The sequence below is a fragment of the Haliotis rufescens genome, unplaced genomic scaffold (genome assembly GCF_023055435.1).
Source record: "Haliotis rufescens isolate VD_foot unplaced genomic scaffold, xgHalRufe1.0.p SCAF_4, whole genome shotgun sequence".
NCBI classification, from domain to species: domain Eukaryota; kingdom Metazoa; phylum Mollusca; class Gastropoda; order Lepetellida; family Haliotidae; genus Haliotis; species Haliotis rufescens.
The window spans coordinates 56,344,052-56,362,088 of record NW_025964112.1 but is presented as its reverse complement, the minus strand read 5'-3'; the positions used below and the strand labels follow the sequence as shown (position 1 = coordinate 56,362,088).

At 42.8% G+C, this 18,037-nt stretch overlaps 1 protein-coding gene across 1 annotated transcript in view; it reads right to left on the bottom strand.

The window, feature by feature from the left end:
• The window catches only part of LOC124114600 (atrial natriuretic peptide receptor 1-like), a 78,774-nt gene that overhangs the window by 20,132 nt on the left and 40,605 nt on the right, over positions 1–18,037 (bottom strand). Inside the window, exons 4-12 of the mRNA XM_048382396.1 lie at positions 15,368–15,473; positions 14,590–14,751; positions 12,577–12,686; positions 12,044–12,179; positions 8,841–8,949; positions 6,211–6,323; positions 4,529–4,610; positions 2,784–2,892; positions 1,686–1,871 (exon numbers count right to left, since the gene is read on the bottom strand). Of these exons, the coding sequence (XP_048238353.1) occupies positions 1,686–1,871; positions 2,784–2,892; positions 4,529–4,610; positions 6,211–6,323; positions 8,841–8,949; positions 12,044–12,179; positions 12,577–12,686; positions 14,590–14,751; positions 15,368–15,473 (1,113 nt within the window). The remainder of the gene's footprint in view (positions 1–1,685; positions 1,872–2,783; positions 2,893–4,528; positions 4,611–6,210; positions 6,324–8,840; positions 8,950–12,043; positions 12,180–12,576; positions 12,687–14,589; positions 14,752–15,367; positions 15,474–18,037) is intronic.

Here is an 18,037-nt window from a genome sequence, read left to right as displayed (position 1 = left end):
AATGTATTTGCGAGAAAAAAAACATGAGTTTTAAGTAAAGGAACATATTCTCGCCCATGGGCCTACCCATGGGCAAGTCTTCGCCCATGGGCAGGCCTATGGGCCACACTTCGCCCATGGGCAGGCCCATGGGCGACATAGTGTAAATATTGAGTTTTTTAACATATATTTTTCATTTTTTCTTCCTTGGTATGTTCCCATGAAAACAGCATGTTAAATTTTGTAAATACCTTTGACCGAGAGTCGGCAAAGACCGTAGAGTTTCTGGACTTTTGGGTTTCCAGAATTAAAATGGGACGTGTTAATTATTTCTATCGCTTGCGTGTCCTACCGACATTACGAAACTCACCAGGGAAATACAAGAGTTCTGACACTCGTTTCGTGAAATCATGACACACATGCTCGTGTAATATCTCTATTTATGTGGGGGCAGTGGGGGTAGTCTAGAGAGTAAAGAAGCACCTTGTGTAGTTCCGGGCTCGATTCCTAAAACGAGTAAAATTGCGTAGCCAATTGCATTCTTAGTGTTCCCCGTCGTGTTACTGATGTTAGTTTGGGTATATGTTATCAGTTCTGTATGTATCGAGAGAATTGCAATTCGAAATGTTCCCCATCGTGTTACTGATGTTTGACGGAGTAATTGATACTAGTTCTGTATGTATCGAGCGAATTCAAATTCTTAGTGTTGCCCATCGTGTTACTGATGTTTGACGGAGTAATTGATATTAGTTCTGTATGTATCGAGAGAATTGCAATTCTTAGTGTCCAACGTCGTGTTACTGATGTTAGTCTGGGTATATGATACCAGTTCTGTATGTAAAGAGCGAATTGCAATTCTTAGTGTTCCCCATCGTGTTACTGATGTTAGTCTAGGTATATGATACCAGTTCTGTATGTATCGAGAGAATTGCAATTCTTAATGTTGCCCGTCGTGTTACTGATGTTTGACAGAGTAATTGATACTAGTTCTGCATGTATCGAGCGAATTGCAATTCTTAGTGTTCCCCACCGTGTTACTGATGTTAGTCTGGTTAAATGATACCAGTTCTGTATGTATCGAGAGAATTGCATTTCTCAGTGTCCCCCAACGTGTTACTGATGTTAGTCTGGTTAAATGATACCAGTTCTGTATGTATCGAGAGAATTGCATTTCTCAGTGTCTCCCAACGTGTTACTGATGTTAGTCTGGTTAAATGATACCAGTTCTGTATGTATCGAGAGAATTGCAGTTCTTAATGGTCCCCGTCGTGTTACTGATGTTAGTCTGGTTAAATGATACTAGTTCTGTATGTATCGAGAGAATTGCAGTTCTTAATGTTCCCCGTCGTGTTACTGATGTTAGTCTGGTTAAATGATACCAGTTCTGTATGTATCGAGAGAATTGCAATTCTCAGTGTCCCCCACCGTGTTACTGATGTTAGTCTGGGTAAATGATATCAGTTCTGTATGTATCGAGAGAATTGCAATTCTTAGTGTTCCCCGCCGTGTTACTGATGTAAGTCGGGGTAAATGATGCTAGCTCGGTATGTATCAAGAGACATATTGTTTAACTATCCAACCTGTAATAGTCTCCTGGGTGAAGGATCAATTATTGTATACACTGTCGTGATATAGCTATAGCGTATAAGCCGACCCTTCCTTCCTCCATCAAGCACATGGCGAGAGTGAACTGTGTAACTACGTACTCTGTTAATTTCCTGAATCACATCCTTGGTCAGGGCCACGTAAGACTTCTGGATGACCTTCAAGGCCACTATCTGACCATCATACAGTGCTGTCCTTGAGAACACCTGGCCTGCCTTGGAGTCAACGGTCATACCACTGTCGACCGAGGGAACTGACAACTTGGATCCGTGTAGTGCGAAAGTGGCCTGAAAATACGAACAGCCCGTCAAAGACTTTCATAAAGACAAGGAGGTAAGGTGAGCTAAAATGAGGTTTAACGTCGCGCTCAAGATTGTTTGTTTGTTTGTTTATTTGTTGTTTAATGCCACCCTCGGCAATATTCCAGCTGAATGATGGCGGTCTGTAAATATTCGAATCTGGACCAGACAATCCAGTGATTAACGTCAAGCACATCGATCCATGCAATTGGGATACGATGACATGCATCAACCAAGTCAGTGAGCCTGACCACCAGATCCCGTTAGTCGCCTCTTACAACAAGCATAGTCGCCTTTTACGGCAAGCATGGGTTGCTGAAGACCTATTCTACCCCGGATATCTTCACGGGTCGCGTTCAAGATTATTGCACTTACATATCGACGCGCATACACGTGTTTGTGTTATTGTTAGGACAGTTTGGACTAATGGCGGTTGTTTCGTGCTAACCCCTTGGGATATGATGTCGTTTCAGAACTGATACCCGAACCCATGACATATTATGCATTATTTGATTGGCACAGTATACTGACTTCGTGCCAACGTGTTCTCGTTTTAGCCCCGAAATGCCGAGCGCCAGGCAGGGTAACAACAAGTACCATGGTCTTTTAACGTCTTTTGGTATGGCGCCGCCGTGGATCGAACCTTCGACCATCCGCTTTCCGGGCAGACGCTCTACCACTAGGCCACGGAGGCGGTCCTAACACACAGGTGATATCATTATGCATGCTATATTCTTAAGACATGATAAAGTGACAAAGATGATATATGGAAATGTTTATGTTCTGTCTCTTAACAAAAATCCCACGTACCCGCGCATTCACCCCCAGAATATAAGTCAGTACCTAATATTAACATGAGAATTGTTAGATCTAACATCAATATTTGCTCCGGCAACACACCTTACTCATGCTGCTGCCGTGGAAGGACTTTGCGCCCTGTCTAACAGACAGCTGATCGGACGGGATCCTCCAGTCAAGTCTCTGCAGGTCAGCCTGTGCAATCCGGCGTCTGTAGAAAGCGGACACTGGCTTAACTAATACATGAATATAAAGAACAAGCAAGCTAGCCAGAGTTACTACTACCACTCTTCCTCCTCCTCCTACAGCTACTACTACTGCTGCTGCTTCTTCTACTACTACTACTACTACTACCACTATTCCTCCTCCTCCATACAACTACTACTACTGCTGCTGCTTCTACTACTACTACTACTGCTACTACTACTACTACTACTACTACTGCCACTATTCCTCCTCCTCCTCCTACAACTACTACTACTACCACTTTTCCTCCTACAACTACTACAACTACCACTATTCCTCCTCCTCTTACAACAACTACTACTACTACTACCACTATTCCTCCCCTCCTCCTCCTACAACTACTACTACTACTACTACTACTACTACTACCAATATTCCTCCTACAACTACTACTACTACTACCACTATTCCTCCTCCTCCTACAACTACTACTACCACTCTTCTTCCTCCTCCTACAACTACTACTACTACTACTACTACTACTACTACTACTACCACTCTTCCTCCTACAACTACTACTGCTACCACTATTCCTCCTCCTCCTCCCCACCTACTCCTCCTACTACTACTACAACAACTACTACTGCTGCTGCTTCTACTACTACTACTATTACAACTACTACTACTACTACCACTATTCCCCCTCCCCCTACTACTACTACTACAACTAATACTACTACCACTATTCCTCCTCCTCCCCACCTCCTCCTCCTACTACTACTACAACTACTACTGCTGCTGCTTCTACTACTACTACTACTACTACTACCACTCTTCCTCCTCCTCCTACAACAACTACTACTGCTGCTCCTTCTACCACTACTACTATTACTACTACTACTACTACTACCACTATTCCCCCTCCCCCTCCCCCTACTACTACTACTACCACTATTCCTCCTCCTTCTTCCCACCTCCTCCTCCTACTACTACTACAACTACTACTGCTGCTGCTTCTACTACTACAACTACTACTACCACTATTCCTCTTCCTTCTCCCCACCTCCTCCTCCAACTACTACTACAACTACTACTGCTGCTGCTTCTACTACTACTACTACTACTACTACTACTACTACCACTCTCCCTCCTCCTCCTACAACTACTACTACCACCACGCTTCTTCCTCCTCCTCCTCCTCCTGCTACAACTACTTCTAATACCACTCTTCCCCCTCCTCCTCCTTCTACTACCACTACTACTACTACTACTACTAAAAGTAGTACAAAAATAAAACTAATAATAACATAGACTAATAATAATATGTAATTTATCATTGCTCATGACCCTCCATCATCACCACCACAGTCTTTGGATGAGTGTCACACAAATTACAGTCACATTACCATGTGGTCCTCCTTTTCAAAGCTACCTAAAACCTAACCCACTCACTCACTTACTAAACAAAGGGGACCCTTCCCATTCACTTAGCAGAGATCGAGTGAAATTGTTTAGCTATTTTAGTGCAAAATCACGGTTGGGCACAGCAAGAACGGGCTTCGTTCAACATACCCATATATAGAATCGAACCCGGGAGTTCGGATTGAGCAAACGCTTTAACCACAAGGCTACCCACCGTCCCTGTAACGGAAGAACCTTACTTGCTGATGATGATGCCGGCAACAATGATGATAACGAGAGCGCCGCAGATCCCGCCGACACTGCCCAGAATGATCGCAATGGCTGTCGACAAAGTTCAACAAACATCAACATGTGCCAAACCACATTACCGTTTTCAAGAGATCATATTTTAACTGTTAAAGGCTTGGTGCAGTTTGGCACTATTTTGGAGAAGCTTTCAAAAGTTACATTTTGAAATAATCACTAAAAGCGACAAAACTCTTTCCATATTCTTAAGAAATCTCTGCACAAAGAAGAGTTCGACTATATCGTTTAGCGAGTGTTTATGAATCCATATCAAATAGTGATGATATCAGGTGTTCGCAAAAAGGTGAGCGTATCCTGCCCCTACGGTGCACCCGTCACAAACACATGCAAAGGCAAGTAAAAATGTTGCAATGTAATGCCAAGAGCCCGGTCATTAAGCGAGGAACATCAGAAACGTACCTTACGTGCTTGCAGGGTACATCAAATATAATAGAATGGGTCCCAACCAATCAGAGTCCGATATTCATGTGTATGTTAAGATAAGATGTTTAAGCAAGAGAAAACTGACAAGTAGAAGTTTTGTAGAAATCTCAGTTTTTTAAATGTATTTATTTGTTGTTTTACGCCTTACTCAGCAGAATTCCAGCTATATGACAGAGACCTGTTAATTTTCGAGTTTGAACGTGGCGAGGTGGAGAGGTGAAATGGGACTGAACGTCGCGTTCAAGATAATTGCACTTATACAGCAACGAGTATGCACGTGTGTGTGGCTGAGTGTCTTGTCAGGACTTATGCCGATTTCATAGTGGTATCCCACTGTGATACCATGCCGCAGTTTAACATGAATACCCCACTCAGACACAGTTTACTGACTCCGAGCCGACCAGTCCTTGTTTTGGCCCCTTAATGCCGAGCGCCAGGCATGGCAACAACAAGTACCATCTATTAACGTCTTTTGGTATGACGCGGCCGGGAATCGAACCCCCGACCTTACACTCTCCGGCTGGACGCCCTACCACTAGATCACGGAGGCGGTCCACTTGGAAGTATGGCATTTATGACTTAACAAGAACCATCTTGACTATATTGGAATCCTGTATTACTCACATTTCAGCTGAGTATAATTTATGTGGCCATTTTGGCGTCTTCTGACAGACCTTAGAATTGGTTCTATGTCAGGTTGTATCACATGTGCATTATAAGTCGTCCAATGGTATCGGGAGGAACATGGGTTTTTGTACCCTTTGTATTACAGTAAACTACGGTTATAACGAACACGCTTATAACGAACTGACGGATATAACGAACTTACTTTTTGGTCCCGACTATTTGCTCTAGTTAATCTGTATATATGCTTATCACGAACTAAAATTAGTAGTCCCTATGAGTTCGTTATAACCGTACTATACTGTAGTTTGTGTTCCTCGAGTCCTCGAGTCCGAGCCAGAAGGTGGAGGGAAACATAAACTAACAAACAGGGTACATCAACCCATATCTCCCGAGAGACCGGTGGACAACAAATTTATCAAGGCAGTGGTCCATATGCATGCTGTGTTATCCAAGGAATATCTCATGTATAGAAGTAACGTTGTCATTGACATTACATGGTAATACTCGGGTATACGTCGCCCTGACATATTTCAATATGCGTACACGCTGGAGGTGTTATACTTACTGTTGTCGGGGCAGTGTTCATTTGCCCAGCCACATGCTGGTTGTCCTGTGGGTGTTGTCGTCGACCCCCCGGGCCACACCACTGTGCTGTTAATGACCGTGAACCCGCGGCCCCTGTGGAACACATAGAGGTCACTGTTAGAGGTGTAAGGCTACACGCATATTAAATAAAACTAACAACACCTGGTCCGTTCCAGGTCATTTGGCTCGCCTTAATCAAACCAAAACTTGGCTTCTGGTTGTTAGTGTGTACCTGTAATTGACTAGATAGTGATGTTTTTTGGCTGTTGGTGTGTACTGGCCATTGACTAGATTGTGAAGCATAACTCACCCAAGATGACTTCTGGCTGTTGGTGTGTACTGGCCATTGACTAGATTGTAAAGCATAACTCACCCAAGATGGCTTCTGGCCGTTGGTGTGTACCGGCCATTGACTAGATTGTGGAGCATACACTCACCTAAGATGGCTTCCGGCTGTTGGTGTGTACTGGCCATTGACTACATTGTGAAGCATAACTCAACCAAGATGACTTCTGGCTGTTGCTGTGTACTGGCCATTGACTAGATTTTTGAGCATACACTCACCTAAGATGACTTCTGGCTGTTGCTCTGTACTGGCCATTGACTAGATTGTGGAGCATACACTCACCTAAGATGGCTTCTGGCTGTTGGTGTGTACCGGCCATTGACTAGATTGTGGAGCATACACTCACCTAAGATGGCTTCTGGCTGTCGGTGTGTACTGGCCATTGACTAGATTGTGGAGCATACACTCACCCAATATTGCTTCTGGCTGTTGGTGTGTACCGGCTATTCACCAGATTGTTGAGCATACACTCACCCAAGACGACTTCTGGCTGTTGGTGTGTACCTGACATTGACTAGATTGTGGAGCATACACTCACCCAAGATGACTTCTGGCTGTTGGTGTGTACCGGCCATTGACTAGATTGTGGAGCATACACTCACCCAAGATGACTTCTGGCTGTTGGTGTGTACCGGCCATTGACTAGATTGATGAGCATACATTCACCCAAGATGACTTCTGGCTGTTGGTGTGTACCGGCCATTGACTAGATTGTGGAGCATACACTCACCCAAGATGACTTCTGGCTGTTGGTGTGTACCGGCCATTGACTAGATTGTGGAGCATACACTCACCCAAGATGACTTCTGGCTGTTGGTGTGTACCGGCCATTGACTAGATTGATGAGCATACATTCACCCAAGATGACTTCTGGCTGTTGGTGTGTACCGGCCATTGACTAGATTGTGGAGCATACACTCACCCAAGATGACTTCTGGCTGTTGGTGTGTACCGGCCATTGACTAGATTGTGGAGCATAAACTCACCCAAGATGACTTCTGGCTGTTGGTGTGTACCCGCCATTGACTAGATTGTGGAGCATACACTCACCCAAGACGACTTCTGGCTGTTGGTGTGTACCGGCCATTGACTAGATTGTGGAGCATACACTCACCCAAGATGACTTCTGGCTGTTGGTGTGTACCGGCCATTGACTAGATTGATGAGCATACATTCACCCAAGATGACTTCTGGCTGTTGGTGTGTACCGGCCATTGACTAGATTGTGGAGCATACACTCACCCAAGATGACTTCTGGCTGTTGGTGTGTACCGGCCATTGACTAGATTGATGAGCATACATACACCCAAGATGACTTCTGGCTGTTGGTGTGTACCGGCCATTGACTAGATTGTGGAGCATACACTCACCCAAGATGACTTCTGGCTGTTGGTGTGTACCGGCCATTGACTAGATTGTGGAGCATACACTCACCCAAGATGACTTCTGGCTGTTGGTGTGTACCGGCCATTGACTAGATTGATGAGCATACATTCACCCAAGATGACTTCTGGCTGTTGGTGTGTACCGGCCATTGACTAGATTGTGGAGCATACACTCACCCAAGATGACTTCTGGCTGTTGGTGTGTACCGGCCATTGACTAGATTGTGGAGCATAAACTCACCCAAGATGACTTCTGGCTGTTGGTGTGTACCCGCCATTGACTAGATTGTGGAGCATACACTCACCCAAGACGACTTCTGGCTGTTGGTGTGTACCGGCCATTGACTAGATTGTGGAGCATACACTCACCCAAGACGACTTCTGGCTGTTGGTGTGTACCGGCCATTGACTAGATTGTGGAGCATACACTCACCCAAGATGGCTTCTGGCTGTTGGTGTGTACCGGCCATTGACTAGATTGTGGAGCATACACTCACCCAAGACGACTTCTGGCTGTTGGTGTGTACCGGCCATTGCCCAGATTGTGGAGCATACACTCACCCAAGACGACTTCTGGCTGTTGGTGTGTACTGGCCATTGTCTAGATTATGAAGCATAACTCAACCAAGATGACTTCTGGCTGTTGGTGTGTACCGGCCATTGCCCAGATTGTGGAGCATACACTCACCCAAGACGACTTCTGGCTGTTGGTGTGTACTGGCCATTGTCTAGATTATGAAGCATAACTCAACCAAGATGACTTCTGGCTGTTGGTGTGTATCGGGCAATGACTAGATTGTGGAGCATATACTCACCCAAGACGACTTCTGGCTGTTGGTGTGTATCGGGCAATGACTAGATTGTGGAGCATATACTCACCCAAGACGACTTCTGGCTGTTGGTGTGTACCGGCTATTCATCAGATTGTGGAGCATGTAGCCTGCAAGCCGACTGCCGTCCGATAATATCTGTACAGTTCCGCTTACACCTGGGATGATAAATGTAACATTCGGAACATGCTTAAAATGGCTGGTACATTAAAATATGAAACATAATATTCCAGTTAAATCATGGCGTTTCAACTTTATGTGAGAGAAGAGAAACGTGAAATAAAAAATATTCAACGACTTTTGTGAAATCGACGTGCAAGGTTATTATTATGTAGATTAAAACAGAAAATGCAGCAAAGAGGGTTTGGGTGATCCTAGCACAGTCAGGCTGGTTAGGCTCATCGTCATCTCGGGATCCTTGTCCCCTCTTAACGCAGCCCTGACAGCGAATGGCTAGGTAAACCAGAACTTTTCTGAGAATGTGAAGACCCCCAAAAACTGAAGCCTTCTGCATTACCCAGATTGTCAGAAGGGCTGTATTCATGGCAGCAAGCCCGGGTACTCGCCCAATGTCAGTCAACAGATTGGGAGGTACCAAACCTAAGGCACTAAGAACAATGGGGAGTCGGACAACATGGTACATGTACTTGGGATGCAAGCGTGTCATTTCGTCAGCGAGGTCCGCATATTTGCCATGTTTTTCGAAATCTTGTCAATCGCATTAGTGTCAAAAGTGACCGACAATTCATCGGGGAAAAAAAAATTGGGAGTCGGACACCTTAGTACTTGGGATGCAAGAGAGACATTTCGTGTGAGAATAAGTTCATAATACATATGTATCATATTCCTTAGGGTTTACATAGATGCCCAGTTTGCATTTGGCAATTTACAAGTGTAGGCGGGCTGACGATATGTACATTTAGTATAAGCAACTTCGGATGACTTTATCTCACGTTTTACTGCATCACCAGTGCTTGTCATGCTTTATTGCCATACATTGTAATCTAACGCATCTTCAAATTGTTCAGGTATTCCACCTAGCAGAAATGACTGAGAAGTATCATCGTCTGCCCAGCTTCTGAGAAACACATTAACATCTAGTAATCAAAGATTTTACAAACATGATATTTCTTTCTACGATAATCTTTTGACATGACAAAAAAACATGTTTACGACATGATTCGCAACTGTTCCACAAGCACATTCTTTTGATTCTGTTAGGATTGAAACTAAGAGAGCAAGCCTGGCTAGAGTAGTAAAGTATTCTGGTCGATCTGTAGCAAGTTTACATAACCTAAGTTATCGTCCAGATCGTATTGTTAGACATCTAGATAGTACGGAAGCGTAGTGGGACCACGGTGAATTTTTTGTTGTCTAATTATCTCCAACGTAGGACTTAGTATCTTCTACGGAGGACTTGGTATCTCCTAAGTAGGACTTACTATCTCTTACGCAGGACTTAGTATCTCTTACGTAGGACTTAGTTGCCTAGAATCACTATCTCCTACGTAGGACTTAGTATCTCCTACGTAGGACTTTATATCTTCTACGTAGGACTTAGTATCTCCTACGTAGGACTTAGTACTGATATATAGTGTTTCCCATTGAAGCCTCATTGATTAAGTACTACGTAGGAGATAGTAAGTCCCACGTAGGAGATAATAAGTCCTACGTAAGAGATAGTAAGTCCTACGCAGGAGATAATAAGTCCTACGTAGGAGATAATAAGTCCTACGTAAGAGATAGTAAGTCCTACGCAGGAGATAATAAGTCCTACGTAGGAGATAATAAGTCCTACGTAAGAGATAGTAAGTCCTACGCAGGAGATAATAAGTCCTACGTAGGAGATAATAAGTCCTACGTAAGAGATAGTAAGTCCTACGCAGGAGATAATAAGTCCTACGTAGGAGATAATACGTCCTACGTAGGAGATAATAAGTCCTACGTAGGAGATAGTTAGTCCTACGTAGGAGATACTAAGTCCTACGTAGGAGATAATACGTCCTACGTAGGAGATACTTAGACAAAAAAAATCACCGTGGCGCCGCTACGCTTCCGTAAGATAGAGATAATCTGCTCAAAAGCGTTTTTTTAATAACGGTTTTTCGTGTAGGTTGGCCGCTGCTTTCACCAGCTGTAACCACAACCGTTTCTCGATGAAATGTGAAATTCAGAATATAAAGTAATCTTTTCCCTCGACAGACAAATCGGGTTTTTTCAGACAAGACGTAAAGTGTTGATAATTGGTGACTACATGAGCCACCATTACCCTAAATATCCCCGTCGAACTTTCATTTGGCATTCGGACCTCAAATCAATGGTCACAAGGTCAGCTAAAGGTACGCTCGACAACCCGTCCCCAATACATTGACTTTCAGGAACCTGCAAAACATTTCTCGGGGCGTTTGTGGGAGGTTCTTTTCTCATCAACAATGACATTCCATAATTGTTCACCATATCTATGGGTTAAGTGTTGGTAGAATTGGTTGGTGGTTGGCGGGTGACTCCTACACTTATTTGCAGTAAGGGTCGAGGCCATCTAAATAGATATGTCAATTCGGATTTCGATTTTTGTTTCATAAGCCATTGGTTCAGGTCATAAGAAGGCTGTACATCCCCTGTTTTATTGCCTGGGTATACATTACCGGGAAGACACGTATTTGTTAAACATTGTCCGCACCAAAAACAAACATGAAAAGTATTTTTATGTTTTTCTTATTTCCGTTTATTTATGTCGATTTCTTGTGTAAATAACTAACAAAGAAGTCAAATACCTTTGGGGTTTCATTTATATGTATATCTCGGCCGCAATGAAATGAAATCCAAACAATATGGTGCACACTTTTAAAGAAAGATATCTCGTGAAATTAACAAATGTTAACCAAATTTCTGTTCGTGGAATGGAACGATATTTAAGGTGGATTTCATTCCAAAAATTGAATACTTTCAACTATAATATAAAAAGAGAGTACGCACTCATATTTAATGAAAACAAACAAGACCTTCTTACTCGATGGTGATTTCTTTGATACGGGTGACATAGTTGTGATTTGGACCTTAACATTGCAGTGTTTCGGCGACTGTTTTCAGCCTTAAAACGTTTGTAATTTTTGGGTTAAAACCAATTTTCAAGTGTATACTTTCTTATGCCCGGCAGTGTACTATGTAAGTAAAATGGAATATATAAGTATTCGTAGCAGCCGCTGAGTATTAAATATTTCGTACATGGACGTCGTGTAGGTAATAGCTCACCTGATATAGCGACTCCGTACATGTGATCTGCCACTGAGACGCCATCGTCTAATGACGCGCCTTCAGCTAGGCTTCTGTTGAGAGCTACAGCATACATGTATATAGCGTCCGCCAGAAGAGCCAGGTGTATGCCACGCTATACAGACAAAGTGTATTCAATGGTAAACATTTTGTTAAAATGAGGTATAAATGGTCTTGTGACAGTGAGGGAATAGTCATCATGGCGTATGAGAGGCTCGTAGGCGTTACCACGTTCGTGAAACCAATGTTTCATTTGTTGTTGTTTAACGCCGCACTCAGCAATATTCCAGCAATATCACGGTAGTGGACACCGTGAAACCAGTGAGCGCGGGTAAGAAACGCGACAACGCGAATTGCGAGCCCTTAGATGACCAGGGCCCATTTGCACAAAGCGATCTCAGTACTACGACTATTGTAAGCCTCTGTTAAAGTATTGGACATACTGTTTCAATATTCCATATCTAAAGGTGAGATGAACCCAGTAAATCATATTTGAGGATAATATTACTCACTTCATAATGGCCTCCTTCAGTCCCCGTGACTGTGTTGCTCTCCATCTCAAGGAGGAACGACTTGAACACTTCACTCTCCGGCTCAACGTCAATCGTTACATCTAGTAAACCTGGACAAAATATAAATAGCATGAATTTTGGTCTTTTGTCGAACATCTGCCCTGAATCCCTTAAACTCGACGATTTCTGTTGGGAAGCCTATCAAATACACTGAACCAAACAATAGGTAACATTAATATTTTGGGGAATATTTTCTGTAGTGAAGACACACAATTTCACAAAAATATCCCGAAAAATATTCATGATTCCTGACATTTTCTGTTCAGTATATACAAACGCATTACCCTGTATTACTGCTTTGTCAATCCGGATCTAGAATAGTACTGTCTGGATTAGCGGATTTCACTGCATGTATCGTCTTAAAACTTGATCCTGGACACTCATGATAAAACCAAAGGATCGGGACAAATTATTTATACCGTGACAGATAATCAATTACAAGCTTCTGGCGGTTTTATTGATAAAACCATTACTCCTTTGACGATGTAAGGTGGATAAATACAAGAAATGTCGGTCCCACTGTTTTTGCAAAGAACCATCAGAAATATACTGCCTGACTGTATTTATATCTACATCTTGTAGGTCGCAATGGAAGGAAATCCATACCAAATGGATGCAGCACTTTCAAGAACATTATCTCGGGAACACAACGTATGTTAAACCAATTTACATTCGTAACATGGAATAATATTTGTGATATAAACAAATAAACTATACACTCCTGGTTTATGGTGGCTAAAGTGAAACAAACACGAAATGATTATTCGATGGTGACGTATTTGACACAGGTATCATAGTTGTGTTTTGGACATTAAGTTGACCCGTAAAGATCCGGGGTAGAATAGGTCTTCAGCAACCCATGCTTGCCGTAGAAGGCGACTAACGGGATCGGGTGATCAGGTTCGCTGACTTGGTTGATGATGCATGTCATCGTATCCCAACTGCGTGGATCGATGCTCATGATGTCAATCACAGCCGCCGTCATATCGCTGGAATATCAGTGCGGCGTGAAACAACAAACTAACAAACAAACAGTAATTTTGCAGTGTTTCGGCGACTGTTGTCATCCAGGTAATGTTTTTACAATGTTTGTATTTTGGTCAAGTGTGTACTTTCTTTTGCCCGACAGTTTATAATGTGCATTATAGTATGTCCGTCAAAATGTACAGAATTCGAAATTCGAGAATTCAGCAAAAGACAACATTTCACATATTGAAATATACAAATGCATTCAAATATTTGAATTCTCCCTTGTTGATATGCCGATGACGTTGAGCAATGTCGTTAATCAGTCGTCCAATAAGATAATGCTAAATCCAGAAAACGAGGTTTCGCTATATAACTCTCAAACTCTCTCTTTTACTCAAGAAAACATCACCGGTTGTACATGAGGACACACATACAGTTCAAATAATACATGTACAGCAAGACGGAATTATACAATTAAAACTAATCGCATCGTTGGAAGTTTACGGTATTCGTTAGTAGTAATCATTCAGTTCTTTTTTTATTACGTCTAAAAAATATGAACATTTCAAATAGTAATGATTTTTTAAAATAAATTGAGAATTACATCTTTAACGTACTCTCAAATTTCTTGGGGCATTCAACCATGACCGGTTTCAGTGGACAATTTATTTTCTAGTTCTGAAGTACAATATTTGTTTTGACATTTCATCGCTGAGGGGCGGTCGGGTAGCCTAGTGGTTAAAGCGTTCGCTCGTCACGCCGAAGACCCGGGTTCGATTCCCGACATGGGTACAATGTGTGAAGCCCATTTCTGGTGTCCCCCGCCGTGATATTGCTGGAATATTGCTAAAAGCGGCGTAAAACCATACTCACTCACTCATCGCTGAGGAGATGGTAGCTTTCAAACAATGGAGAACCTTGTATAACTTTACAGTATTGACCCAAAGAAGAATATACTTCTCTCAAAGAACGTAACCACCTCACCATTCAGTGTTTCTTGCTTGACATGTTTGTTGCTGTCGTCCGTCTCCGCCATGTTGTCATAGTCGATGGCAATGAAGACGTATTCTCCCGTCATGAGGCCTGCGTCGTTTGCTGCCGCCATCAGTCGGATGACCTCGTCGCCATAGGCACACAGTATAAAGACTGTAGAGGACAGTAGCTGGTATATCACTTACATTATTTATAGGTGGGATATTGGGTGGATGACATAAGTTTAACGCCAATTTGTTTCAGTGTTATCCAAGCATGTCAGCCTATGGCTCTCAGGGTAATGTGTCGTGCTAGAATGCACTGGCCGGGTGTTCGAATCCCAAAATCGTCCCGGTTATAATCCGCGGCATGGTCACATAATATAAATATGATAAAACTTAAATATTGTTCAGCGCGTTAAAACTAGACATTGACTTCAGACATATTGTGACTGATTATGATGATAGTTATGATGGACCCGTGAAGATCCGAGGTAGAATAGGTCTTCAGCAACCCATTCTTGCCGTAAATGACGACTATGCTTGTCGTAAGAGGCGACTAACGGGATCGGGTGGTCAGATTCGCTGACGTGGTTGATGCATGTCATCGTATCCAATTTGCGTAGAATAATGCTCATGATATCAATCACTGGATTGTGTGACCGTACTCGGTTATTTACAGAGCACCGTCATAAAGCTGGAATATTGCTGAGTGCGGCGTTAAATAACAAACAAACAAACAAACAATTTTATGATGATAGTAATGATAACACCTCTAAATGAAGAGCTACCTCGTGTTTGCTTGGCCTCTTCTGATATTTTCTCGGTCATGGCGGCGGTGGTATTCTCATACATAATCCAGTGCCGGACTTCTAATCCTGATTCAAGGAACTTGAACTGTAACGATAGGCATAAATACATGAACGCTGACTTCATATTCGAGAATACAACCATGCCGCACAGACTCTCAAACAGACGATGGAGGTAGTCGGTGTTTTTTTTTATATGTTTATATATTTTCTAAATGTATATATTAATGGGCACAACGTAAAGAGCATCGAGTGAGTTGGGCTTAACGCCGCTTTGAACAGTATTCCAGTTATATCATGGCGTGTGTCAGCTTTATGTTGGAGGAAAGCCCGAAGTCATGCAGGTCTCAGTCGTTTACCACTTTGGTGAAACCCACGAGAACGTGAATGGTGCTGACAAACCTAGAAACGCAGTACTCTGGTGTGCCCAAGGGACGCAACTCTGCAAGTCAACAGCGGCGCCTTAGACGACTGGGCAACTCGTTCCCACATGTTTAGAAGAGAGTAGAAGTGATGTATTTTCTTTTTAACGTCACCTTATGTTAGAAACGTTCCTAAGCAACCCATGCTGGTCGTTATAGGTTACTCAATGGTTCGGACCCGTGAATAGGTCTTCAGCAAGTTTTGTTTGTTGTTTACCGCCGTACTCAGCAACATTCCAGCTGTGTGACGGCGGTCTGTAAATAATCGAGTCTGGACCAGACAATCCAGTGATTGACATCATGAGCATCGTTCCACGCAATTGGGATACAATGACATGCACCAACCAAGTCAGCGAGCCTGACCCTCCGATCCCGTTAGTCACCTCTTACGACAAGCATAGTCGCTTGCTGAAGATCTAGACCTATTCTACCCCGAAACCTCGAAAGCCGGGTTCGAATCCCTCATATGGGCTCAATGTACAAAGATTGTATGGTGTAATAGTAACACAGGCGCGACACTCTAATCGCAAAGTCGCTGCATGTTTGACAGTACTTGGCAGTACTTGGCAGTACTTGACAGTACTTGGCAGTAGTCATACAATGGTGATGACCACGGATGTTCCAGAGCTGCATCTTTTTGGCGTACCAGAAGGCTGTGATGGGGGTTCGAATCCCGATCAGCCGTATGTTTCTAGGTTTGTAGGCACCATACCTGAACCCATGTGTGTCCCAAAGTGGTAAACGCCTGAAACAAGGTTCCTCCCACATGAAGCTGACACACTGTGATATAACTGGAATACTCTTTAGAGCGGCGTTAAATCAAGCTCACTCACTCATACAATGGTGACGTTTAACGTCAATACCTCAGAAATGACATTATTCCTCAAGTTTGGTACTCTGATCAAGATCGTCAGAGTGGTTATCAATACCTTCTATTTCCTCCTGGTGCGGTCTTATCGTCAGTGTATATCTTTACGATTACCGTCAGTTCTTTGAAGTTTCGTCGCTGTAAGGAAAGGCACGTTACGTGACGTCATACGTCGGTCTTCCGTTACAAAGGTATCGCGTGCCTGCTCTTTGATTAATGTCCCAATGCCATAATTGTTTCCCAAGCGAACAACCTTTATGGGTTGTTTGACTTATATGTGCTGAGATCGCTCATACATCATACATGCATCCTAAAGTTATAATTAAATCAAAGTTGCTCATTTTCGATTTTTATAATACTGTTAATTGTCTTGCAAGGAGTCTGGCGTCTTAAGACTTTTTTATGGTAAGGCGTCTGTGGTTTGTTTTTGAAGGTGAATTAATTATTCGTCTGATGCGACCCAAATATGTCATGCCTGTAACCGATACTGCTGTTATTAATACGTCGTGATTATCTGAACGTCTATTAGGTAGATCTTTTGATCTTTGACGTGCTGCTATTGACTTGAATCATTGTTCGTTTTAGTTCCTCGATAATCATGACAAACCCGCTTGCAGCCGGGAAGCAATTATTGACAAAGTCTACGAATGTCGTATTAAATGTGACGGGACAGGAAGATCCTACACGTATATTTTACTGTTGTACGTTCTTGTGAATGCTAATCAAAGTTTTCATTATAAGCTCCGATGATTTAAACTATGGCATTTTTTATTTTTTTATGAGGCACTGTGTTGACAAATATAGACTATTGATGGTGTTTATTTGTGTACAATGCGTTATACAACGTACAGTTTGCCGTACTTAGATAATAAAAAGATACCTAGGTTGATTGTTGTTTAACGCCGCTCTCAGTAAAACAGTGAACAGTTGGCCGTACTGCACTCGATTTTTAGGATACGTTTCGTTTGTATATTTCTTAACTCCGCTCTCAGCAATATTCCAACTTTATGACGGCTTTTCTGGATCTGACAATCGAAACCAGTTCAAAATTCAGAAAAACATAACCGAGACTTATAATTGTGAAAACTCGAAGCGCTGGGGACAAGCAAAAATCCATCCATCCGCAGAGGTTTCGGTTTGGCAAATTTAGAAACATAATCGGGGCGAACCGGGATTCGAACCCACAACCATAGGTTTCTGGCGTGTCGAAGGGACGCAACTCTGCACAGCGAATTAGACGTCTGGGCCACCGATATCAACTTCCTGTGTTGTCATTTAGCATTGGCCCCGTTACAATCGGAAGGTACATGACCTGTACACACCCATCTACAATTACATTGAATGTAGAATGATTGATACAGA